The sequence below is a fragment of the Mustela nivalis genome, assembly GCF_964662115.1.
Source record: "Mustela nivalis genome assembly, chromosome: 11".
NCBI lineage: Eukaryota > Metazoa > Chordata > Mammalia > Carnivora > Mustelidae > Mustela > Mustela nivalis.
In genome coordinates, this window is record NC_139030.1 from 96,064,032 (window position 1) to 96,091,017 (window position 26,986).

General features: G+C 43.2%; 2 protein-coding genes across 4 annotated transcripts in view; both read left to right on the forward strand.

Annotated features, from left to right (window-relative positions):
* The window catches only part of PLEKHM3 (pleckstrin homology domain containing M3), a 1,279,556-nt gene that overhangs the window by 757,718 nt on the left and 494,852 nt on the right, over positions 1-26,986 (forward strand). The gene's annotated exons all lie outside the window — the stretch shown is intronic.
* Positions 4,755-26,986, forward strand: part of KLF7 (KLF transcription factor 7) — a 90,260-nt gene continuing 68,028 nt past the window's right edge. The window contains exons 1-2 of one of the 3 annotated variants that reach the window (XM_082689110.1): positions 5,018-5,154; positions 5,363-5,602. In XM_082689110.1, coding sequence (XP_082545236.1) covers positions 5,501-5,602 — 102 coding nt within the window. In that variant the 5' untranslated portion in view covers positions 5,018-5,154; positions 5,363-5,500. Of the gene's footprint in view, positions 5,603-26,986 lie in introns of all 3 variants that reach the window. The other 2 variants (XM_082689111.1, XM_082689112.1) reach the window with 2 other exon arrangements.

Sequence of the window (26,986 nt, forward strand, 5' to 3'; positions counted from 1 at the left end):
ACAACAATAAACTATCTGCCAAGAAATTTTGGTTAATTCATTAAGACCAAGATTTTCCTCCCACCCTCCCTTTCTCCCCCTCCTTTCTTCCTTTCTTTCCTTCTTTCCTTCTTCTTCTCTCTTTCTTTCTGCCCATCATGTCCAGAAACCTCAACATGTCAGAGTCTCAATATTGAACACATCCAGGGAGCCAGACCCATGCTAACTACACTCACAAAAAATACAATTATAACTAAAATGTCTTTGTATTGACAAAACAACTGAAACTGTCACAACGAGCACCAGGCTCCTCTGGTTGTAGCCAGTACATTCTTTCCCTGTAGGCAGAACAAGTGGGGAAACCAAATTATGAGCAGAAAGTGAGTACAGAATAAAAACAAAAGGAGATATCTATCCTTGAGGAATATTTTATCTAAGATATGAGAGGTCTGAAGAAGATGCCATCTTTTTTTTTCAAGCATGAAACAACTCTCTGGTTATATGTACATATGTACATCATTTATTGTATGACACATATGGACATACTTTTTCTTCCAGACTCAAACTGTTTCTCTCAGTCTTGTTTACTAACCTCCACCTCTTTGACAGTCAGGCTCCCTAAGTTCACACTTTCTTTCACTGTAGTGAGATTGTAAAGGGAAGCAAAAGTCATAAGTAGATCAAAATATTTATTAATGATATGGCAACCTATAAATTAGTTCCCTGTCCAAAAATCTTTTAAACATTAGACTCCCCTCCTTCACTCCCCACTGTGGTAACCATTTATGACTCAATGCAAATATTCAGTTCTATTGTGAAGTGAAATTGCAAATCTTGCAAAAGGTGTAAGGTTTCATGGTATCAATGGAAGTGAGGTTGGTAAAGGAACTGGCAAACAAGGTTCTACGGAGTTAAACAAACAAGTGAAGGTAAAGTCAACAGGGATGATGACTATATTGATGTTTCCGAAGAAATGAAGAGAATACTGCGAATATCAAAAAATTAAGTGAGATCCCTGGGAAAACGGATGAAGCCCTCAAACATTTTCACAAAACAACCCTCTTTTTTATTATGGCCTAAAAGTCAAATATGAAATAAAGCATGTTGTAAGGTGATTCATATCTGTTAGAAAAAAATTAAGCCAGCAATAATCTTGATTGTTTATTCATTCCATAATTAGCACATAGTTGTACTTACAACATAAATTTTGTTCCGTAGAAGATAGGTTAAATATATTTTAATAACACTGAGTTTTATTTTCAAATAAAGTCCACTTTTCACCAATTTCTCTGAAATTTAGTCCCTGTTTTAAATAGAATTATTTTAAGGAGGCTTTACCAATGCTAATCACACAATGCTAATAAGGACTTCCTGTACTAATGAATCAGACTTTTCTAGTAGAAATAGTCTGATATCTTGGTTGTGTTTATTTACATACTACATTTTTACTGTGTTGTTCATAAAATAGTTCCATTTCTTAGTTTTGTTGGGGGAGACAGGTTAATATTATTTACTCTTAGCTGTTTCCTATGGGATAACTTCCAGAAGGTGATATTATTAAAAGTAGTATTAGTGTCTTGTAAGATAACATATGCAGAGGACACAGACTTTGGAGTCATCTTGGATTCAGACCTTTATTTGAATCTTCTTCTGTCACTTAACAGACTTATAGTAATGGGCAAATTGTGTGCCCTCTCTGAACTTTGATATGTTCATCTGTGAAAATCAAGCAATGACCACTCCATCACAAGATTGTGGTGAACACCAGATGAGAAGAACATGTATAATATGCCAGGTACAGAGAAAGCATTCAGTATGTGGTACTTATAGACATGCTGTTCATTACTGGTTTGTTTGACTGCCAAAGTTCCCTTGTGATCTTAATTTGTTGATTATTTTATACATTCAGATTCTTTGCATGTGTTTTACAATGTGAACCTAGGGTCTCAAGGCCATAAAAGTAGATAAATATGACTGATATTAAAAATGTGACTTTAGGAGTGCCTCATTGCATAAATCTCTTAGAATGCATTCTAAAATATTCTATAAAGCTTTGAAAAAAGTCATAATGAGGTCTTCAGAATTTTTAAGATTTTGGTTGAGGTCTTCTGTCTACTGGATGACTGATATTTACATGGAGAAAAAAACCTCAAAGGAAGCCCCCCTTCTCTATGCCCAAGCATTTTAATAAACAAATCTTGACTTGAAACAAGACACTTAAAGGCTTTCCCCACCCAGAGTTCCCCATAAAGTACAGCCTTGAAAGTCAGATGCTTCTGGATTTGAATCCCTGCTCAGTCGCTTCCTAGCTGTGTGACCTTGACCAACTTGATATTTCTAAGCCTGGGTATTCTCATTCATAAAGCTGGAGATAAAGAAAAAGTATCTACCTCACGTTGTCCTGAGGATGAAATGAGACATTGCATGTAAAAAACGTTTATGTTTTTTAAACAGCCTGGCACACTGGAAGTGTTTAGCTAACTATTATCTGTAAAATCTTCAAACTTAAAAGTTAAGAAGAATATCATATTTTGTTAAAAATGGTAATGGTGTAATACGAAAAACAGAAATTAAGTTCACTTGAGTTCAAACATCAAATTACATGCTTTGGTTTTGCCTTGCCTTCTGCCTCTTGAGTTCCCTATGTCTAAGTTCCTTTCCTTCCCCTATTCACTGAAGAACTTGTTTTCTACCCCAGCATTTTTCAGTGGCTTCTTCCCCATCCCCCCACACAACAGGAACATTACATTTGTAATACTTATAACAACTGGCAAGGGGCTTCTACCTCTCCTCTTTCTCTAAGACTCTGGTATGTCCCCGCATGGGTCTGATTAGTTCAGATATATTATTTAGTTTATTTAGCTAAAACCAGGAGATAATGATAGCTAACATTTAGAATCTACCCAAAAGTCCCATATACAATGCTAGGTGAGTTACAAATGTTACTTTGATTCTTCCTAACAACCAGGCAAGGCAGATACCACCCTCTAGATTTCTGAGATGGGTAATTAGAGCCGGTAAGCTCAAAGTCACATGGCTAGCAAGCAGCACCAGTGACCATAAGGATCAAGTTAATGCATTAATTGGGATGTGATGGCTCTAAGTGGTTTTCTACTTCTGGGAAGGGCCCATCTGGCCTTTCAAAGAGAGGCCTTCTCATACTGGTGCTAACACATATGTATGCTAGCATGATATCACCCTATTCATGCATGGCGTTTAACCTTTTTATGCCATTTATGCCCTAGCACCACAAATGCGTATGTATCATATTAAATGCGCTAACATCTTTGCACATCCCATGCACATAAACTCCAGCAAATATGCCGATTAAATTCCTACAATAGATGCTGTAGATCTGACCAACAGAATTCCAGACATCACAAAGTAAATAAACTAGACTTTCCTCAAATCCAGTAATTTCTGTTTGATTTTCCCTGGCAAGTACTGAATTTTGAATTGTGCTAATTCTATAAAGCAGAGTTTCGTAAATATTATGATATGGAGTCCCACATATTCAGAAGGAGGGAAAGCCGAGAAGGGCGATTAAAGTGGACGTGTTTCTTTCCTTACGTGCAGAATTAAGTTTCTCATCTGAGTAAGTACCGAATTCTGCAGTCATTCCAAAAATGTAAGCTCAGCTCACAGAGCATTTTGGGGGAAACCTGAATGACACTAACCACATAAGGTCAAACAACTAGTCGACCCTTAAAAAAAAAAAAAGTGTGTTGTGCAAAGTTTTCATGTAAGAGATAAAAGTATCTCCATCTATATATTTCTATCCGCCAGCTCCAGAGTCCGATCCGGTTCCGCCTGTCACCACCGCAGCTCGGCAGACACTTCTCCCGAAGCCACTCCGGGGAGCTTCAGGTTTGAACACCATCCCCCCCATCCCCAAGCGGCCGGCTCCTGCGAGCGCTCCGCGTCTACCCGGGCGTCTTCCATTCTCTGTGACTCACACTCCAGCGAAACGTCCCCTTTCGATCAACCCTAACTGGGAGCCTGGCTCCCGGCGCGGAACCCCCGCGGGGTCCCAGCGCAGTGCCGGCGGGCGGGCGGGGGGCGGCGGCGCGCACCGAGGCGCGGGCGCGGCGGGGCGGGGCGGGGCGGGGCGGGGCGGGGCGGGGGCGGGGACTGCGCGCTGCGCGCGGGGGGCGGGCGCAGGTTGCTCGCTCGACGCTGTTCCCCTTTGTTTGGTTCCATTGTGTGCCACTTCCTCCTCGGGCGCTTTTTCCAGCGTCCGGGCAGGTTGTGGGCAATTTGTGAGGGGGCTTTTGGTGCCTTTTGCTTTTTTTCCCCCCTCGGTTTGTTTTCTATTAAGTGAGGCCCTCCTTTGCACGCCTCTCCCTCGCGGCTCTCCGCCCCCGGGCCCCGGAGGGAGGCAGAGTAGGAAGTGTCAGGGCCTCCTCCCCCACCCCCGACGGCGGCTCCGCCGGGCTCCCGCCCCGCTCCTCCTCCAGGAGGCATCCTAACCCCGCATTCTGGACTTTCACCTCCTGACCGGCCGCGTCACCGCCAGGACGGCGACACGCGACCCCACCCCTCCGAGAGGCGCAGGCTCCGGGCGCCCAGGGCTCCGCCAGGCACCGGAGCGAGGGTCGGAGGCCGCCGCGTGGCCCCAGCCCGGCCGCCTCGGCGTCCCGGGAGCCGGCGTGAGTGTCGCCGCGGCCCTCCCCGTCCCTCGCGCTCGCGCTCCCCGGCCGCCGCGCAGCCGCCTCAGCCCCCTTATATAGCCCTCTAAAAATAGCTCGCCTCGCACCGCCTTGTAAGGCAGCAGGGAGATCCGCAGTCTGCCAATCGGCGCTCGCCGCCCGAGCCAAGCCCCGCCCCGGACCCCGCTCCGCGCTCCCCATTGGTCCTCAGTGACTTCATGAGCCCCCTGTTTACCTTACATGGTCACACGCGGCCTAATGGACGCCCTCCTCCGAGATCCCACGGCTGCGCGGAGCGCCGGGCGGAGGGGGGGGTAGTTTGGGGAGGGGGAAGAGCAGGAGGAGGAGAAAAGGAGGGGGGGAGAGACTACAAACTAGCAAGGATGGGGTGGGGGGTGGGGAGGGAAGGGAAGGGGGGGAGAGAAGCGATCGCGAGAAAAAAAAAAAATGCAACCTCCCAAAATAAAGAGCAAAGATTGCATTAGGAGCGAACAGCGCTGCAGAAATAGATGGCAGCTTCGTGTCAGTGAGTTTGCATCCCCCTTCCTGATCCACGAGCTGGAGTGATTAGAGCCCTGGAAGGGAATTGTTACTCCCGTGGAGAAGTCCCCTTTTCCTGGCAGCCGTCTGCACTTGTACATGCTGGATGCCTCTCTCCATCCACCCCACTCACTCTCTCCTCTCTCACCTCCTCTCTTCCTCTCTCCTGCATTGATTTTTTTTTTCCTTTTTAGTTGACTGAAACAAAACAAAACAAAAGGGCCACTGGATGTCTGCCTTCTTGGGGGGTGAGCCAGACAGACTGACAAACAAACAGACCCAACTGTGTTCGGGGGAGGGTTTCTCCTCCCGTTTTGCCCGGCAGCAGCAGCATGGACGTGTTGGCTAGTTATAGTATATTCCAGGAGCTACAACTTGTCCACGACACCGGCTACTTCTCAGCTTTGCCATCCCTGGAGGAGACCTGGCAGCAGGTGAATGATTTAAATTACTTGTGTAAATCGTGTGGTGGCGGCGGAGACGCAGGGGCTGCGTTGGTGTGGGCTTGGGGTTGAATTTTTTTTTTTGTTTGTTTGTTTTATTTTTTACCCCCTTTTTTGGCTGTTTGTTGTCTGAAATGTTTTCGGAAACAGTCCTCTGCGCTTACCTCTCCACCCACCCTCTAACCCCTTAGTGTGCTGAGCTGAGCAGCCGGTCTGAGCTGCCTGCGTTTCAGTCACCAACACACATCCTTGCGCACACGTTGTCGGGCTCACTGTCCCCAGCACAGACCTGCGTAACTTCTGGGGTTCGGAGGAACCGGGTGGGAAGCTGGTCTGGGGCTTTATGGGCCATGGATGACAGGATACTGCGTCCCTACATGCTGGAGCTCTACCTGCGTGGTACCTTAAGTCAGGTTCAGTTCTTTCAACTGGTGCTGACGACCGTCAGATGGGGGTCAGGAGGTAGGAGCCTAGCGGAGTGTTTTCCCAGTAATGAGCGAGTGTCAATAAAAGATAGAAACTGATTTTGAGATGAGAAGGTGGGCAGAAGGGAGAGGAGCCCAGTGACAAAAGATACTCAAGGATATCTAGGAGGACGATGGGAAGATGTATCTCTCTAATGCTGACCATGCACTGTAGATTTCCCCAGTGCAATGCCTCCATATGTATCCTTGTTTTCTCTTTTTTGTTTGGGGGGGGGGGTTGTCCCTCCCTGGTTAGAAGGCACAGCCTCTGACAAAGGGTGGTGTGTGCTTCCACGCCTCTGACTTTGTCTTAGAGGACTAGTTAAGAAACTCCTAGATGCTGAAGGGCACTGATGCCAAGTTGGCTAGGCATCCCACTGAGGGCAAAGTGGGTCTGGTGACAAGTTCCCTGGGCTTTGTGAAGTGGAATAAAGAAAGTGCTGGTCAGTGGAAAGTGCTAGATCGGCTGCGGAAACAGTTTTTCTCAGCAAGGATTAGGAAGTGCTGAAGGGACACTCTGCAGGAAAGATGATGGGTGGGGGGCGGGGGGGGCATGGGTATTCTTTAAAAATACTCCAGTGTGCACCATGGAGCGTCCAAGAAGACAGTCTGGATTTGCACATTGGAAGTGTGAACTCGCACAGTCCGTCTTGAAGAAACCAGCCTGCCCTTGGGGAGGACTGCGAGAGGCTTGGTGTGTGGCTGTTCATGTAACTTCACCCAGTGACAGCAGCTTGTTAAGGCTAATGAACGGCTGAATTTCCTCTGCCAGGATCCGAAGCGGGATTTGCCAGCTTGAGGCGGGGATGTAACAGTTGCTGCTTTAGCGAGTGAGGTTTGGGTTTGCGTATAGGGAGCGGAGAGGCAAAGCCGATCCTCTGACTGTACCTTTGTTACTAGTTGCTCTTCTGCCCTTATTAGAGGCGGTGAGTTTTCCTCCAGGTGCTGGCCTCTGCTGTCTGTGTGGCCACAATCCATTGCTGTCCAAGGATGCCGGCAGAGACCCTCGACTTTGTCTCTGAGTGCACACATAGTTCACACATTCATAGCGCAAGGCGTTCCTTTAGTGCATCCTTTCCCTCATCCCTAATGAGACTATCTCAGGAAGGGTCTGATCTTGTCCTCCTTTTATTTCACATGCTAAGGAAGGCAAAATGTTGCCAGAGTTTCATTTTCTGAAATAGCTTTCCTTTCACGTTGTCAGCCCACTGGTGTCAAACCGGTTGCATATTAACAACTGTCTAGACAGGTTAGGGTAGGGAATCTGTTGATTTAGTCAGCCTGCCCAAGGCAGCCCTTGTTTGTGACTAACTGTTAAGCAGTGTTGGAGGGAAAAAAAAGTTGGCTTTATTTGTTACAGCGTTCCCTCCTGATGAATCACACAACTTTGTTTTGGTTCAAGTTTTCACAGTAGTAAAGCCTGCTTTGGGGGAAGGCCTCTCCAGAGGAAACCTGCTTTTCTAGATCTGGTTAGACCATCCAGGAGAGAGTCTGGATCTGTAAAGAAACATCACTGGTTGGATAATTAGGGGATGCGTTCGATCTCTTGTTTCCTCAGAAGCCTTCTTCTGTGCTTTCCTTCCCCCTCCTCTCCATAACCCTTTCTACTTGCCTCTGTCAAGGAACCTCTAGCTCAGTTTCTATCTGCAGGCCAAGGAATCTCGTCCCCCACCCAACCCCCAATACACACACCTCCCTCCTTCTTGACTTAACCCTCCCCAACCAGCAACTACTCTTACCTTAAAACCCTTTGCCAAGCTATTTGAGAGGCAGGCTCATAGGCCACACTGAAATATAACTTGTGGGGAAGCTCTGCTAAAGAAGATATCGCTCTAAGGAGCTCTCTGCTCTGGTCCCTGTAGTCACAACTGCTCTCTTGAAAGGTGACTGTGACTCTAAGTTCATGCTGATGACAAAACCTCCAACCTCCATCTCTTCCTTCCTCCCTCTCCTGCCCCCACCCCTGCCGGCCTGACCCTCTTGCTGCTTCTGTGTAAGGAGGGGGGATGGTTATATGCAACTGTTGGGGCCAAGTCAACCATCACATGGTGAAATTTTGAGACTCCTTTGCTCAAAATGGCTTAAGAAGATTGCTACAAAGAACCCCCAGGCAGGAGGAAGTTTCCTGATGCTCTGGGGTAATCAGATTTTAGAGGTCAGATGAGGAGCAATTATTAGATGTTCTCTGAAAGTGAACAGTGTACCTGGCCTTGAGGAGATGAGCGAAATACAGAGATTCCAATAATCTGATTTGGTTTGTAGAGAAAGAGTGGCTTGGATAATAAACCCAAGAACATCTGGGCATTTGAAAATTAAGGATGGACTCTTTAGGGATTTTATTTTAAACTGTGGCCTGGAATAATTGTCCTGCTTAACAGCTTGGGATGGTCCTCCTGTCACGGGGGTTGTCATTTTGACATTGGGCTTTCAGGCAGTGATGTCTTTAGCAACCTGCAGATCCAACTCTGAAAATCATTGCCGGTGTAATTTTAAAATCCAGATGCACATCCTGCATTAACAGCTCTCCATTCCTGGGCTCTGACTGCATACTTAAGCACTCGGCCCAAGTAACATCATCTCTGCCTGTCATATAACTGTAAATTACACTGTGCTTATGTGGTCTGTTATTTTATGGAATTCAGCTGACGCACAACTCTTAAGGCTACCAGCCTTCGGTTCTTTGGAAACTTGCAGGAAATTTTCCAAGAGCCATCTGAGCAAAAGTAGGAAAAAGTCAAAGGTAGGACAGAAGCCGGAGTAGCTTATAGGGTGCCACTTGATGATTCATGAGTTTTGTTGCCTGTAGAAGTCGTGATTTTTCTGGACTTACTGCTGACTTGGAAAATAAAAAGGATTTGGTATGATACTCTTGGTTATTTTTTCCCAAGAAGCTACAAAGACTTGTAGAATTTGGATAGATTTTGTATACCTAGTCTGCTCTTTCACGAGTGCAGGTCAAGTAATGAAGTTCTGAGTCCTATTTGCACTTAGCTTTGCTCCATGCCATTGAGGAGCATGGTATGTTTACTTGAAAACTCTTATGGAATTATGCTTGTTGTTAATGCTGATTCATAATTGGCAGATGGGGTCAGTTTCAGGCCTGCTTTTTGCTCAGAGAAAAATTTTCCACTGCTACTGGAAACAAATAAATAAATCATAGAACATTCCTCCCTCCTCCCCCATTCCCCCATTGTTTTAAACTAATGGCATACTTGGCTACTGTACGAACTAAAGTGTCCCCATAACACTGCAATTTCATCTTGGTTTCAGGCACTGTGGAACGCTTTTTACAAGGGCCTTTGATATGAGGCATCTCTAGGGGACAACCTACAAAAATGGTTGCCTTCCAAGAACAGCCTCATGATACAAGGGATGGGGTTTGTTCTGTGAGCTACATTGCTTCTTCCTCTTTATGGTGATCTTGCCTTTGCACTGACTTCTACAGGCCTGAGCAGCCAGGTGCTGTCTCAGCCAGAAAGACAAAGCCAACTATAGGGTCTCTGCATCTGCAGGTTTGCCTCTGTCCCCAATTTGCAGAAAACCTTGTCATGAATTAGAATTTCTTGGCAACAGCACCACCCAGGGAAATTTGTAGACACAAAGGAGCCTTGCTAACCACACTGAAAGGATAAAATAGCTGGCTTTTTTTTTTTTCTTTTTGTATGTTATTTGTGTGCTCTTCAGTTACCATAAATCTTTTTTTTTTAATTTGAAACAGTGATGAAAAAAAAAATATGAAAACTGTCCCGTTGTTCAGATTTTCTATATAAGGTTGCAACCACTAAATGTAGCTTTACAAATGAGAGCACATGTAAGTGCAATCAATCACACACTTAGCCTTTCTTTAATAGACTGGTTTCCATGTTCTTTTTAGTAGATACATCTTTGTGTAGATTTAGGGGCTCACAAACATTATCATTCGGTGTACCTGTTTGCAGTTCAGTATTTTAAAGTGAGTGGATGTTACACTGCAGATATTTTTACTACATCTGTCTTTCGTGGGAGGATAAAGAAAGTGGTGACTTCTTTGTTCTCCATGAAACTCCCACCCCCCACTCCCTACCCCGAGGAGAATGTGATGTTGGGGTCCAATCCATTTAAAGGGCAGAGCAGAAGATGCACGCTGACAGCCTTACCCTGAAATGATTTATGTCATGGGTATGTCAGAGACCTTCAGATGTGGGCTCTTCCTCTCTTCCAGCCCATTCTAAATATAAATGCCAGTGGGGGCTATTTGCCTCTCCGCTTAAATGGGAAGAGTTTAGAGAGGGTCCTAATGGGGCTTTTAGTAGCCCCTCTTATAAATCTTCAGATTCTTGTCCCTTCAGAGGATTCCTGATTTTAACTTTCTGAGTACAAGAAGGCATTGCAGTCTTCTTGAATCACTCCGTGCCCATTGCGCGAAGAAGAGTACCGTTTACTCGGGCCTGCCCCCACTGGCTCATGTTGTTGGAATAGCTGATGCCCCCTATCTCTGCAGTTTGTAGTAGTGTGCAAGGGTTTTCTTTTCTTTTCTTCGCCTATGCTGGACCCTGTCACTGGCCAATGCAGAGAACGCCTTTGTGATTCTGGTGCACTCAGTATATCCATGAGCATGTGTATTGGAATCGGGATTTGCTGAAAGTTTAGGACAGCTCCACAATTTAACCTGAGTGGTGCCAGAAGGGAGGGGTGGAGAGTTAGTCTCTATAGGGAACAAATCCCTTTGTTTTCCTGATTCATCTGAATGCTTACTTAGCGTAAACAAGTAGAAGCCTTTTAACCCAGACTCCTGGATCTTCACAAGTACAGTGATTAGGAAGCTTTACAACTACTAATGGTTTTAGCCAGTGGAACAGTACAGTGTCTCATCATTAATGTCACATGTAACATGGGCAGGCCGGCCCAAGGCGCTCCGCCACCCCATTCTGTTGTGTGCTCACCCTAGAACATCCACTTGAGAAACCACCCTTTTTCAATTTAGTTTAAGAGTTCCCAAAATAAATGAAGTCTTGCCATTACCAGCACATGCTTTTACCTAAAAATGGTCATGATCTTGGGTTGCCTTTATCTGCAGCTGCTGATTTGGAGAATGAGTTCTACTGCCTTGAGTCCTTTTTGTTTTCCTCACTTGGCATTTTGGTGTGACAGAGGACTTGCTAAGTGTCCTGTTATTGTGGTCATTTCTGCCTCCATTAGATCAACTTCTAGTAGCCCTATCCACCACACATGTGGTCGATTGGTATTACAGCCAAGGGTCAGCTGCAGCCTTGGAATATGGGCCTGGTGTCAGCCTGCTTGAGGTGTGGGGGACTTCTGATTTCATAGTGATACCATTCCTGGTTGAGCTGGTGGGTGCAGTCAGTCACACCTTGTGAGATTTCCTTTGTTTATGTTAAAATATAGAAAATATCTCACAGTAAATCCTTCATTCCTTAATTGTGATTATTACCAAAATACTCTTTGGGTGACAATGCACGTATAGAGTCTGGCCTATAAGCTTGACTCCAATAGGGGAGAGTAAGAATGTTCAAAAATAAGTGATACAGAATCAGAACGTAATTGCCAAAAAAGGAAATTTTAAGTCCTGTGAGTTTTTGAACACTAACCTGTGCTCGTCTGTATTTACCCACTTTTGCCACAACCTTGTTTATAAAACATGCTTGAGATTTACTAAGTCCTGTTGCTCTTTTAGCTAATGGCACGTTGGGGCTGGCGGCGTTTTTTAGGGCAGATGAATATACAGTGTGAATGCACATGTCTGTAATGGCCAGGAAACAGCATCCATGTCATTCGGAAATGATTAGATGTGATTAAAATAATGAATGTAGAGCCACATGTAATATCTATTTCTGAATATGGGTTTATTGACATTTTCTGAGGGTCATATTGAAAGTCAGGCCCCAGGCCTTGTATAAACCTAGGAACATAGAATCTTGGAATTTCAAATCATGAAAGGGGTCTGGGTTTCTTCAGTTCTAAGATGCTAGTGTTGGACCAAGTGGTTGTTAAAGCAGGTGAAACATTGAACCCTCCAAGGTCATAGCTGTTGTTAACACTGATGGCTCTTCCAGGACTCAGGACTTTTCGGATGCCCACATCAGTTTGCTTGCTTTTGGTTACACTGTCTGGGTGTACTTGGAGTCACTTCTCATTCTTACCTCCTCTCTCTCTCCCTCCCTCCCCTTAAAGGGAACAAGAAAATCTCCCTTTGTTACTTAGAACACCACAGGTACATGGGATCCTGGAATTGTCTGGGACTTAAACCAAGCTACTGAGTATCCTGGTGAAGGCTTATGAGTCTGACTGAATCCCTTTTCCACTTTTATAATAATGTGTGGTAATCTGGAAAATGTACACTTTCCTGGAAAAAAAAAAAAAAGCCCCCAATTACAACTCTAGTTTTGCTTTAAAAAAAGTCTGTCACTTCAGTGATAACAGGTAGAGTGGGAGTAAAGAGTGTGCAGGATGTTATGGTAGGGCTTTGGGATGGACAGTAGAACTGGGGTTTTAATGAAGAAAGCATCCAATGTGAAATGGCTTTTTCTCTGACAGCTTGCCAACAAAGAGACCGCACAAAATGGTAACAGCAGTCATGTGCCAATTCAGGAAAAATTTTTTTTGAAGTTTTTAAAAATTACTAGAGTAGGCTGGATGGGCGTTGAGGTTGTAATATTTTACAAATTTGAACCCCCCAAAATGCGACATATTGAGATAAGCAGTTGGGAAGAAAGTCAGCTTCTGCGCACTTTTCAAAATGTCCCTTTGGGGCTAGTAGATGAAGTGGGCCTAAGTCCACAGTATACCTCTGAAGGAAGGGAAACATAGGGTGCTCTTCACCCCTTTTGCCTGGTGATTTTTTGACCTTGTCTACCCAATCTTGGGGACTTACGATGGTGCTAAGTCTCTGTGGGAACTCATCTCGCTCATCCGTTTCATCTCTACAATCTTAGAAACTGCAGTTTCCTCTCCAAATGGAGACTTCTTCATTTCTTCAGAGCTGTATCCTGAGTCTCCAAATGCAGATATTTTCCTGACTTTCAGGTCCCCAATGTGGGGATGGATTGCAAACATGGGATGGATATTAAAGGCTTTCGGGGTTGTCACATAATCACCTCAGCTGACTGTGTCACAAAGCTTGAACTCAGCAACATCTTTCCTCCTTTCCTGGCTGCCTAGTCTATTTTATTGAGATGATCTTTCTTCTTGTGATCTATGTTTGAAGCTCTAGTCATCTTTGGCTACGCTCTTCCCTTGCATCCAGTCAGATGAGAAGCCCACTGCACTACCTCACCGTGGCCTTCACCTTCCTGCTCCTTCTCCCATTCTGCAGGGTAGCCCTGACCACCCCTGACTGGGTTTCTACCTCATCACCATGTTTTCAAGCTCTTGATGTCTCCCTGTTGCACATAGAATGAGGCCAAACTTCTAAGAGTCAGGATGTTCTAGGATGTTCCGCTTGGCCTGGGTAATCATCACGTTTCCCTCTTTTATGTGCAGTAAGTGCCATCCAAACTGGATCACTGTACTTTTTCCTGCCCTGGTCTTTATTTCTGTCATTTCCTTCAGCTTTTTATTTCTTTTTGCCTTTTCCCCTCTGATTCTGTTTGTCCAAATTCTACGCATCCTTTAACTTTCAGATGGTTGCCACATCTTCCAGGAAACTCCTTTCCCTTCCCTTGGCCGATAGTAACTATTACTATTTCTACACTCTTGTGTAAACTCTTTAATTTTTCATGATGCCTTTTAGTTTTTTGTTTCGTAGTAGACTTTTTCCTTATTGCCCTCCTTCCCTCTTTTTTTCTTTCTCCCTTTCTTTATTTCTTCCTTACTTCTTCCCTCCATCTATTTCCTTCCTCCTTCCTTCCTTCTCTTGTCTTTTTTTCCTGTTCACTTGTTTTTCTAGTTAGGTTGTCTGATGTAGAGCAGAGTTAATGCCTTGCTTATAATTTTGATAATCAGCTTTTAATGTACAACCCTTTAGGTTCATAGAGAGCCTTATACACAGTAGGCATTCAGTTGATATGTAGGGATTATGATATGATGGTGTGTTAAAATTTGAGTACGTCTGCAGCAATGGTTTTCAAGCATGGCTGCACCCCAGACCAATCAAGTCAGTATCCCTTTAGGTAGAATCCAGGCATCAGTGTTTTTTTTAAAGCTTCCAGGTTATTCCAATATGCCACCAAGGCTTTGAGCCATTAAGCTATGGAGAATTAATGTCAGATATGTCAGAGTTGCAAGTGCCTGCTGCTTATATGGAAATTCCTGCTTTCTAGTGTAACTTGGAGTCCAAGTATAATAATGGAGGTTTAGAATAAAGCAGGACAGTGCTGGTGGATGTACTTCGTCCAGCGCAGTGGTTAATAGTGATGGCCCAAGCGTTGTTTCATCCTCCTTGTTTTGCTTTCCCTTGCCTTAAAGTGTCAAATGCAGTCCCATTTGGCTCACATTCCTGTGACCCAGTAGAGGTTTGCTTAACCTGGTCACATTCCGTTTCTGGTACCTTTGTGGTGTTGGGCATTCAGCTACAGCCATGCCGTGCTTCAAATAATTCATTCTCGGCAGGCCCTCGACCATGAGTTTCCACTTACCTCAGCCTGCTCTGTGGTTTTAAAGGGATGGGTGCATGCATGGACTTCTGTGGGTTCTGCCAGGTAGGCATCAGGTAGCAGCTCTCCATATATTTCTTACTGACCTCACTGTTTGGAAGTAGACTCTGTTTCTAAAGGATTTCAAAGGACCCATGTTTCTAGTAAGAGGAGCAAAAATAAACTGTGGAAGAATTGCCACTGAGGACATTCAGGCAAGGAGGCTGCCTCCTTGTCCGTGGAAGGCTTAGCTCTTGTGGTAATGACCATGGCATGTGGTGATCTTCACAAAGAAGCCTTAGAAATGCCTCTGTTTCACACTGTGATGTTTGCAAAAATGTATGTACTATAGCTACATCCTTTTATCTATAAACTGTCTTTGATGGGGGTATGGTTGGCAAGAAAGAACATCATGAGAGGAGCTCAGAGCTTAGGGTTGAAGGATGCCTTTTGGAAAGCTCAACCCAGCTGTGAAAACGGCAATTAGCTGTGGAGCAGTTGCTGTGCAAGGGAGTGCCTACCTGCTCCTGACCCTGCTCACAGGCTCACCTTCCGGAGCGGTTCGCTGGAATTCAATGGAGTGGTCAGAGCGCTGGCTCTTATTTTTGGAGAGGCGGCAAATTTGTCAACGTACAAAGGAGTGGAAATAGATTCCCCCTACCCACACCTTTTGAGCTTTCGGTGTTTGTACAGATGGCCACTATAGACCCTGTTCATAGACCCCAGTTCCTGCCTATGGTGGGAGGAGGGGGCTGCTGCAAGGAGGCCCTACTTGGGGCTGATTCTCCTGTGAGCCACCAGACATGCTGCTCAACAGCAAACCGAGTTGCTGTTCTGAGATTATTCAGCCCTTAACCTGTGCATTTGCCTCTCTACATCAAGGTTCCTGGGTTTCTGTTTGTTTGTTTGTTCGTTTGTTTGTTTTTGTTTTTGTTTTTAGTATAGACCAAAAGATCATTTCCTCCGTGATGGGGATTTTGCTATTTACTTGGAGAGTCTAACAAGCATCTGAATTAAGGGTTCAGTCAGAAGGGCTCCGAGTGTGTTGCTCATGGTCTCTTGTCATTAGCACATTCTTTCTGTAACTAAGGAGCAGGGAGATATTACAGAATTTCCCATTCGGAGGTGAGAAAATTGAAGCAGAGGAAGATTAAGCAAGTTGTTTTTTTCGCAGTTGCAAAGCAACTGCAAAACCAGTGTCCATGGAATGTCCTTTCCTCTTCCCGCTTTCCTCTTGGTGACTCTTCCTGTCGTCATAATAAGCATGATTATGATATTAGGCATTAGATATTATTATAATATCTAATATATATCAACTATTCCCTGAAAATGATCTCATTTGAACTCATCATTTGCAGCATTTTATTTAATCCTCCCAACTCTGTGAGATACAGATTCTGCATCTCTCCATTTTACAGATGGAGACTTTGAGGTTGGAGGTATTAAATGACTCGCCTGAGGTCACACAACTTGGAAGTGAGGATCCAACCAGGCAGTGTGCTCAATACTCTGAATTTTTAACATTTATACTGATGCTTGTTGAGATAGGAGACACCAGGACAGAAGCTTTAAGGTCATGGCCTGGCAACTGACGGACCTATAGGGATTTGAATAATTCTCTGGTCTGTCTTCTTCCTGGGGCTTGGTTTTTTCATCTGTAAAAGGAGTGGACTATGCTATATCTCCTTCAGGTCACAGTGTTTGGTGATAGTCAAATTACATGGAGGTTTTGGAATAAGGCAGAGCTGCAACCTTGAAACAGTATCTCTGAGCCCCATTCTGTCATCTGTGGAATGGAGTTAATACTGCTTCCATAAGGGTAGGCATGTTGACTCTCTGGCCCAATGTCTGGCATTAGCATCCACTTAACAACCGCTCATTTCTTCTCCATTTTCAACTATCTTTCCTCTCCTCAATAGCAGTGCAAAGTGGCACAGGCTCTTTTTCTAAATGGTATCACTGATCTATGACACCAGTGATCCTGGAGTGTCTAAGAGAAGGTGAATGATGGAAAGCAGGGCAAGAGAGAGGTCTGGGCATTGTGCACGGTATTCCTTTATCCATCCCACAGGGAAACTCTTATGAAGTCACTCGTACTTAGAACTGGGGAAAGACCAGCATACCCATTGTCCCCTGAAACTGGGCCTATGTGACATGTTGAAATTTGGCTGGCCTGCTCATGCACATTTCCAAACCCATTCCCCTTTTTTTTAAATCTCCAGTCTTACTTACGACTTACTTCCCCTTAAGTTTTTCCAACATGTGGGGTTATTTTTTTTAAGAGCCAGAATTAGGCATATATAACATAATACAGTGCTGGTTACTACACCTGCCATTTCTGCCTTACCTGATGACTGAGCTTACAGCAGCTTATGAGAGTGAATCAGGTTTTATGAGATCTATAAATATCTCAGATAGGATTTTTATTTCATTTTCCTCCTTCAAATAAGACATAATGGAAGCACTCACATACACAAGGAATATTCTTTCTGTGATAAAGTAGGGCGTTTTTGAATTGGCCTCTGAAAAGCAATAATTTGATGTGGTTGTTCATGTTGGGAGTTTTATGGGGGAGGGGGAAGAATCATGCATATGCTGCCATAAAACTCAAAGATTATTTCCTCATATTGAAGGTTTAGCCCAGCACCTATGGAGAGATTTATTTCAGAGATGCCAGCCGGGTGCACAGACTGCATTTCCTCTTTCTGAGGAGTGTGTGTATTTGTGTTTTCTTTGATACATAGAAACCGGGGAAGGCGGGCCCTATGGCAGGCAGGAGGGGGGCTCCTGGAAAGAACATTTCCAGTTCTTTCTCTAGCCTGCTTCCAGCTATCCCAAGGGAGAATGTCCTCATCCTTCTCCCCACTTCAAAGATTTCCTGGGAAGTCTTCACACCACTTAATAGATCAATGAGATCTTTTTTCCTGGCATTTCATTAAAAAAAAAAAAAAAATCCTAAACTCTTTTTCTTTTTTCACATCTGATTTTTTTTTTTTTTAAAACTATCCATCAACCAATACCAGGAATGGAAAGGATTTTTCTTATCTTGCTATTGAGAAGTATCTAGAAGGAAACTTGAACATGTAACTTTAAAAAACGTATTTTAAAAAACAAGCCGTAAGCGTTCTAAGTACCCCACTCCATTTGCCATATCTAATCCAGGGCCATTGTGACAAATTTAACTACAGATTTAACTGTCTGACTTTCTGATTACTTAGGTGTTTTTGTTTTGTTTTGTTTTGTTTTGAACAGCCTCTCTCTACATATATCTTCCCCAGAGTTCAGTAGCTTTGTGTTTAACTAGATGGTAATTTATTCTCACGTGAACTTAGTATACCTGAACCAAAGACATGCAGAGGATTTTTGCTTTAATATCATTTAATTTTTTTTCTATTTAACATCATCTCAGTGTGGAACATAATCCTACCATTTTGGCTCTGCCACATAAACCCACTGTTTTGTGCTTATCTTCAAATGATGTGATCTCTTTCCTTCTGGCTAGAACTTAGTTTAGGGTAGAGCTAGGAAGAGTTAGATTATCAGGGACACAAACAGGAAGCTCCTAGGCTGAACTGGCTTAAAGACGTGTTTTATTTGGCCAGCATACATATTTCAATTTTCTTTTTAATTTGAATGTTTTTAGACAGATTGTGTGCTCATCAGTTAACCTTATCTCCATTATTTCTACCTAACTTCATTTCTGATCTCTGGCCTGGACAGCATACGTTTGGATTTGTGAGTCCTAGTCTGGCAGCTCTCTGAGACACCTCCTCCCCCTCCAAATTCTATGATCTGGGAACAACTTTTATTTGTCCACCCCAGTCTCAAGCTGGATTGCCTTATACTCTCCCCCAGAATTCATTTTCATTGTGTCTTAGATTTCTCTGCCTTCCTGAATGTCTTTGTTTGGGATTCTATTTTATAGAGCAGCTTCCAAATTGCATCTGAATTTCTCCTAGTCATCCAGGTTCTGTTGTAGATCTTTGAAATCTGGGATGGAAAAGGCCATCTGGTTTACCCCTCTCCCTGCCTGGGCTGAGCAGTTGCTCCAGAGCATGTTCCTTCCTTATTGGTATTTGCAACATTTTCCAATTTGGAAACTGAGTTTCCTGAGCTTGCATCCATCCCCCTTCTTGGTCTAAGTGAGAGCAAGATGGGACGATACCAAACAAAAAGTATTTTTTGGTCGGATAGCCCTCATTACCAAATGGCTGCTATTGTCAGGGTTTCTTTTGTCACTCCTGGAGACCCAGTTGGTCAGTGGTGGGAAAAAGTCCTTTTTGAGGAAGAGAAACGCATAACAGGTTTCTCAGCCTGACATAGAGGCATGTTGTACAGAATCCCACTAATTGCTTTAACTGCTTATTTTTTGTTGAGGTGGATTTTATATGACTTGTTTCACGGAGGAAATGATGCTTTTTGTGTGAAGAAGTCCAGGACATTATAATAAAGTACTTTCCTGAGAATCAAGTAATTTGCTTTCTTCCTACCCTTGGCACGCAAATACTGCCAGCAAGGCACTTGGCCTTCATTTTCTAATGCTTTCAGGATGCTGTTCTACATTAGAGGTATTTAAAAAAATTTATTATTTTATATTGGCTCCCTTATATTACTAAGGATATCACTTAGGTTGACCAGATGGTGAATTTCAGGGTCGTACTTTTCCTGTTTAAAAAAGCCATTTCTTTGAAATACTTGATGCTGATGGTTCCTCCTTCCTTTCTCCAATCTCCCAATGCCTTTTCCTTTTTTTTTTTTTTTCCTTTTTAAAAACTTGAGTGCTAAGTAAAGGCCCAGCATCATTATCCTGTTACTATACATAATAAATACTTTTTAAACTAATAGCTATTTTACTGTGTGAATTAGCTTACCATTAAAATATTTCCAAAAAAAAAAATATTTCAAAGAAGGAAGGAAAAGAAAAGGGGGAAAAAAAAACAAACAAAAAACAGGCATGTGGACTTAAAATGTCCTTGCACAGTTTTCCTATGAAAGAGAAGCAGAATGCAAACAAAACAAAACAAAACGAAAACAAAAACAAAAACACCTTTGTTTTCCTACCTAAGATGTGTCTGCCTACTTTTTCCTCCTGCTTTTACTTCCATGATCTCCTCTTTGTGCTCCCTCTTCGTAGAGGCTAGATTTTTTATTTTATTTTATTTTATTTATTTGAGAGAGAATGAGTGAGAGAGAGCATGAGAGAGGAGAAGGTCAGAGGGAGAAGCAGACTCCTCAAGGAGCTGGGAGCCCGAGGCGGGACTCGATCCTGAAAGTCCAGGATCATGACCTGAGCCGAAGGCAGTCGCCCAACCAACTGAGCCACCCATTAGATATTAGAATTTAGAATATAGAATATGAAGAATATTAGAATTTGAAGAGCATGAGACACCTCATTACAATCTCTCTTCCCCCTCCTCAGTTTACAGGTAACCTCCCTGAGCCTTAGAGATCATTATTTCAGTCTGAGCCAATATTGAACCTTCAAGAATTGGGAGCCCCTTTTCAATAGTTTAAATATATTCTCATGTTAACACAGCGTGTGGTGCAGCATGGTTCAAGGCAATGCCTCTCAAAGGGTGGGTTGCACTGCTTAAGTTTCAAGAGTGCAGTGTTAAATAACAACAAATTACCATGGGAAGCAGTATTTTTCCCTTTTCAGATTTTTTTTTTTCAATCCTTGTGACTAATTCAAGGAGAAAGACTCAACTTTGTGATAGCACCAAAGGCTTGATAATCTTTCTTTCTTCTCTTCCTCCTTCTCCATTTTCTCTTTTTGCTTTTTTGCTTTCTCACTTTCTCTCTCCCCTCCTCCTCCTCCTCTTCCTTGTCTTCTTCCTCTTCCTTCTTCTTCTTCCTCTTTTCCTTTTTCATCTTCCTCTTCTCATAAAGAGAGAACAGATCTCAGAACCAGAGCTTCTGGCAGACAAACATCCAGCTATAAGTTAATAATACCACTTTGGTTTGTTGTTTTTAATTTTATGGTTATCTTTTATGAATAAACATTTACAGGAAAAGTATTTTAAGATATATGCAACCTTAATACATAACATCTTAGGCAATTAAAAAAGAAAATGATAGGGAAATGATTGTACAGATGGAATATTGATTTGGTAAAAATGCATAGAGGTGGAATGAAAATTAAATTTGAGAAATACTGGTGTGGTAGAAAATTCAAGAGATTTGGAGTCAGAAAACCTGGAATTTTGTCCTGACTTTGGAAGTATAGACCAGGCAAATTGCTAAACTGCATTTTCCCATCTGCAATATGGGGATTATAATAATAGGATTGTCATAATCAAATGATATATGGATGTGAAAGTGACTTGTAAACTGTCACATGCTATACAACGTTATTGTTTTCTATTCTGTGGAAGGAAAGGCTTTTGTTTCAACCTTTAAACTAGCACTTCTTGTTGGCTTTCTTCCTCCCTATGATTTCTGTTCAGTTTTCTGAGGAGTAGCTTTTTATTTGTTCAAATAAGGCTATAACTTGTGACATACAGCACTTGGAAAAACTTTTCCTACTGGTTGTCTAAAAGTGGGGACATTTCTGTGTGTGCGTGTGTGTGTGCACATGTGCGCACACACACACGTGCACTAGTTTTTACATAAACTTTGAAAAAGTAAATTTGGTTTATAATCTATGGCATCCCAAAACTTCTGGATAAATATAACAAATTTGCTTAATTTTTAGGTGCATTTTTAAAAATTAGAGCATTTTACCATGCATGAAACAGTTTGTGTGTGTCTGTGTGTGTGTGTGTGTGTGTGTGTGTGTGTGTGTGTGTGTATTAGTACCCAAGGATAAAGATTGGTTTGGGGTTTGTGTAGAAGTGAGAATTCTGGGGAGAGTTTGCTTCTGAAAGTGGAAGTCTGTGTGGCTAAAATGACTCATTAACAATGTACTGTCACATGTTGTTAGATGATAAGCAGATGGGGACTTACCTGAGTAGGAAGTCCAAGACTTACCATGACTTCTTAGCTTGACTTCCAAGGAAACCCAGCTTATGTCACATAGGTACTGGAGTGACAGATCACCATGCGTGCTGTCTGGAACATGAACTCTTATCCCAGCCTAGGGCAACCCTAGTAGGAGGTAACTTTAGATAAGATGGGAGGTTGATCTCTCTGATAAGGACCACACTGACTCCACTAAGGATGCTGAGATCTCTGCACCACTTCAGAGAGGCGCCATACTGATGAGGATTTAGGAGACCAGAATGTTAGGTCAGAGGTCTGCTCAATACTGCCTCACCTGAAGCACTGGTGGAAATGATCTCTGTCTGTGAGGGGCCACCAGAATTTAGTCCATCTCTTCTGGGGTGGAGTGGCTCTGTTGTTTTTATCCCCATGAGAAGTAGAAGTTTGCACCTGGGATGGCCCTGGGGAACAGCCTATATGGTAGCTTGGCATAGGCCTCTCTTGCTCTGTCTGTTGGGTCAGATCTCAGACACAGCTATCCCCTGACAGCAGGTAGGGTGGGTTGAGGTCCCTGAAGCTCATAGTTTCCAGGTCGCTCTAGCTCCAGACTTTCAAGGAAAAGTGAAGATGAAGAGGGTCAACCCACTTCTCTAGGGAATTGTCAGGACATCCCTTTGGCTCAACCTGCCACGTGAGAAATTTGATTCTGGGGTCAGGAATGTGACAAAACACTTGAGTATGCAGCTGGGTTTTTGCCCGTCAGTGTGATTTGCAGGGAAGTGTGGCCATAAAATGCTTGAGATCACGAATTGGATGACTCCCCATCTGGAGAGCCATACCTTTCTCTGCAAAATTAAATATTTATGTACTTTTAAGGTTTAGTTTTGATTTTTTTAAAGAGGATAGAAACACACTCAACTATTAAAAAAAAAAAAAAAAGACAGCATAAAATGCTTTAGATCTAGTGGTAACATTTCCAAGTTCATAACAAAGAGCTTTATTGGAAAACATTGTTTTGTTCTTTAAAGAAAAGCAAACCAGTCCTAAAACATTTCAAGAGCTGGCTGATCTGCAGCCCTGGCCAGAGGACACTGTGCAGGGAGCAGAGGCCAGGGGCTGACATTGGTCTTCAGCACATTATGTTATCAGAGAACTTGGTCATTGTTGTTTCCTCCTCCTCCTCCTCTCCTGCTTTAGGGTTCCTCTGCTGTGGCTTTCTCCATGAAGCACTGACTTATTTTCCCTTTTAAAAACACTTTTTATTTTGAAATGATTATAGACTCAACAGTGAGTTGCAAAAATAATTCAGACTCCCATTCACCTTCTACCCAGCTTCTCCCAGTGGTGACATGTGATTATATAGTTATCCAGTGATGGCTTGGTTTCTTCTGAGGCACTTAGCTCTAAGGGAATGGGGTGAGTGTGGGAGGAGGAATCACCTAGAAAAGGTGGGTGTGGAGGGAGCTATGAGTGGGTGTAGAGTGGCAAGCTAGAAGGAATCCAGGCCTCCCCCACCCCAGCCTCTTTGCAACTGGGGTCTCTTGGCTGTTAAAATGAAAAGCCAATTATCTTCTGCAAAGGAGGAAAAAAGAGAATAAAAATGTCTATTATACATGCTGATATGCTTAGCATTTCAAATAGAAGAATATACATAAGTACTTGTTGCCAGTTTGGGGGAGAAGGAGGGAGAGGGTACTGGGGGGTGAAGAAAGGGACTTTTTTTTTAAAAAAAAGATTTTATTTATTTATTTGACAGAGAGACATAGTGAGAGGGGAAACACAAGCAGGGGGAGTGGGAGAGGGAGAGGCAGGGTTCCTGCAGAGCAGGGATCCCGATGCGGTATTGATCCCAGGACTCTGGGATCATGACCTGAGCCAAAGGCAGATGCTTAATGACTGAGCCACCAGGTACCCCCATTTTTACGTTTTATATCCTTTCTGTTCCATTGAAATGTCTTTGCTTTTGCATATGTTCATTACTTTCTTTCTTTTTTTTTTTTTTTTAGAGAGCAGTCCAGGTGATGGAATAATGGGCCTCTTATGTTTTTCTTGTTATATGGTTTTTTGTTTTCTTTTTTTTTTTTAAGTCTTATATGTTACTTTAAAAACTACCAAGCTTCTTGGAAAGATCGATAATTTGGAATGTTAAAAATTACCTATAATTATAGCACAATTGCTGTTCTTTCATGCAATCAGTAAATGAAGTCTGCTTCTCCCCTCCCTAACCTATTTTAGAAAATAGATACAAGAACCATAGAGAGAGAGAGGTTAAATATCAGGTTTATCATTGATAAAATTGGATTTAGACCCAGTTGGGAAGGGCCATTTCATTCTGGCTTCCTAGTATTTACCTTGTCCCCACATCCTGCTAGCTTAGGGGCAGACCCATCCAGGAAGGTGTGTGGTCCACCAAACAGCAGTTCACCAGGATTCCCCAGGCCTACCTGTTCCCAAGGTGCTTCCCACATGGCATCTGATAGAATCAAGCCCTCCAGGAAGGGGTCAGGTTGAACAGAGATGAGTGAGCACTGCACTGTTTTTCCTTTCTTTCTCCTTCTCCCCCTCCTCCTCCTCCTCCTCCTCCTTCTCCTTCTCCCCCTCCTCCTCCTCCTCCTCCTCCTCCTCCTTCTCCCCCTCCTCCTCCTCCTCCTCCTCCTCCTCCTCCTCCTTCTCCTCCTCTTCCTCCTCCTTCTCTTCTCTTCTCCTTTCCTTTCCTTTCCCCCTACTTTCCCCTTTCCTTACCTTACCTTTCCTTTCAATCACCAGTTACTTTCTTACCCGAGCAGGAGTGAATAAAGGAAGTAAAAGGAAATTGAGAAGCTTTGCTTCTAGGATATTCTGAAAAGCAGTTATTTCTGGGGGAGGAGAGCCCTCAGGGAAACAAAGTACAAGGGAAGGGCTTCCCCCTACCCAAAATGAAGTCTGACAAGAGGGAGCAGCATGCCTCTAGAGGAGGGGAGGAAGGAGCCTCACAAAGCAAGGGGAAGGGCTCAGGGTGCAGGAGAGAAGACAGGAGGTCTCAGAGATGGTTTTACATTGGTTTTTCTGACTCAGGGAAAAGGAGCAAGGGTCCCCTATCCTTGGCCCTGGTACGTAGGAAGCCCCTGCCAGAAAGAGACTGGGAGTAGTGAGGGAAGGGGAGTGACCCAAAGTGTATTTGGTTCTAGTGGGTTTTGAATTCTACCAACCTCACCTGTAACTGAAAATGGGAAGAAATTGAGGACTATAGAGAGCAGAAGTCTTAATGGAAGAGTGGTATAGGTGGAGAGAATAGAACAGAAGAAGCCCATGTCTCTAAAACGCTCTGGCTATGGGGACTACTTTGTCCCTGACCTGTCCATCTGTCCACCTGCCTTTTCTTGGCTATTTCACATCAGAACAGAACTCAGCCCTAGTCCCTGAAGTCAACTGGCCTTGATGATCAGAGTATGTCATCCATTAACAGGGGATGAACATATTAGGATAATCATACTGGGACGTAGTAAACCTTTGAGATTATTGGGAACGAAGTAGAGAGTGCTTAATTTTGTAGAGGCGCTTCATTTTTCTTCTGTGATTTTTTTTGGTTGGGGGGTTCTCTTTCTTTAGGAGTTTCTCAGTGGTGTCTTGTTTATGAATAGTTGTTAGTTGCTCCTCTTATGACAGGGAGTGAAGTCAAGAACAACCCATGACGCTTTCTTGATGGCATCACTCTCCCGGTTCTCTTTAATTCATACATTCAATTCCTCCCTCTCTTTCTCTTGCCCTTCCTATTTTCTGAGGGCTTTCTATGTGCTAAGCACTGAACTAGGTGCTCAGGGTACAGTAGTGACCCAGGTAGACACTGTCCCTGCTCTTATGGAGTTTAGAGTCTAGCAGTGGGCCCAAAAGATAAATACACCCAGAAGTATATATCATGACGGGATATAAGGAAAAGAACAGGATGCCAAGAGAGAATATTTCTTTAGTGACTTTCTCAGTCACATCAGAAATAGTCAAGGAATTTTCCTGTTCATCTCACAGCTCTTTTATATACTTCCCCCAAATGTTCTCAAAATGTTTTCCTGGAAGTTTACAGTTACCACTCAAAAGGAATCTAAAATGGAACAGACATTTGGGGTTGGCAAAACTTAGAACCTTTAGATACTTTTATTTCATTTACTACAAGTCTCTTGGGTTTCTAACTTCCCTGCTATGTCTGTGGCTGGAGTTTTAGTCTTGCTAAGTAAAGAAGTCCTTACATTCCATATTCTAGAGATATTGTTGGCATTGAGTAAGTGAATTACTGGTTAAAGGTTTTGTTTGTAACCTTCTTTTTTAATACATTTATGTTATTCCTTACACAGATAAGAAAATGAGGGAAGTAAAGGAAAGGAAGAGTTAAGAGTCTTTCCATGTTACATAGCAAATAGCAGCAGGCAAGAGATTATGACTACGCGTGTCAGCGGAGGCCTTTATGATATCTTTTTGCACATCCTTTGTAACAAAGTCTGTATTCATAAACTCAAGAGGTGGCTTATGGTCAGCAGTTGGTGACAGTTTTTTTTTTTTTTTTTAAATATATATATTATGAGCATTTCTTTCCTCAGGTTCTTCCCCAGGAGTGATTGGCAAGTTGTCATTGTCCCTGTTGAGTGATGTGAATAGTATCAATAAATGTATCAAGCTGTATTTGTCTGATTTTGGCTTGGTATGTGGTTAAAAGGAAAAAACTTTCTGACAAGTGTGATACTTCTTTAGCAGCCAGTGGATTGAATTGATGTAGGTATGATTTGCAATAGGGGATACTTAACCTACTATCTAGATGGAGAAGCTGAAGGCAATAATGACTCTACAAAGATAAGACATTTGCTTGATCTGTATGATTGGATGAAGGACTTTGGAATGAAGCTATATCTGCAAATTTAGTTTACCTTTAATGTCTGCCAATTTGCAGCCTGGCAATGCTAGTTACTATCACTGTTGAGGGATGGTGGCAGGATAAAGGAGAGACTAACGTGTATGTGGTATTAAGGGAAAGATGAAGTGAACCCCTCCCTGGTCATTGGGTGTGCACAGGGTTTGTTGGTGACACTGACTCAGTGGTGGAAGCAGTGGAATTGGGGCATTTGACCTGTGAGTGGGCAGTGGTCTCCCAGCTGAGTGGGAGTCCTCAGCAAATTAGAGGTGACACGAGTATAGAGTTGGTGCTTTCATTTCCATTCAGGTATAACAATAGCTCTGTATTTTCTTTTGGTGGAAACACTTAACATGTTTATTTTGGTACTTGTAGGTAACCCAGGAAAACTGAGTGAAAAATTAGCAACAATGGGATGCTTTAAAATCTGCGACGGCAGATGAAAGACTGTCACATCTGAATGATGTATTTACAATGTTATCTTTGGTTAGTCCCCTGGCATTACCTTGTAAAAGTTGGTACCACACAGAAACTCTTTGCCATG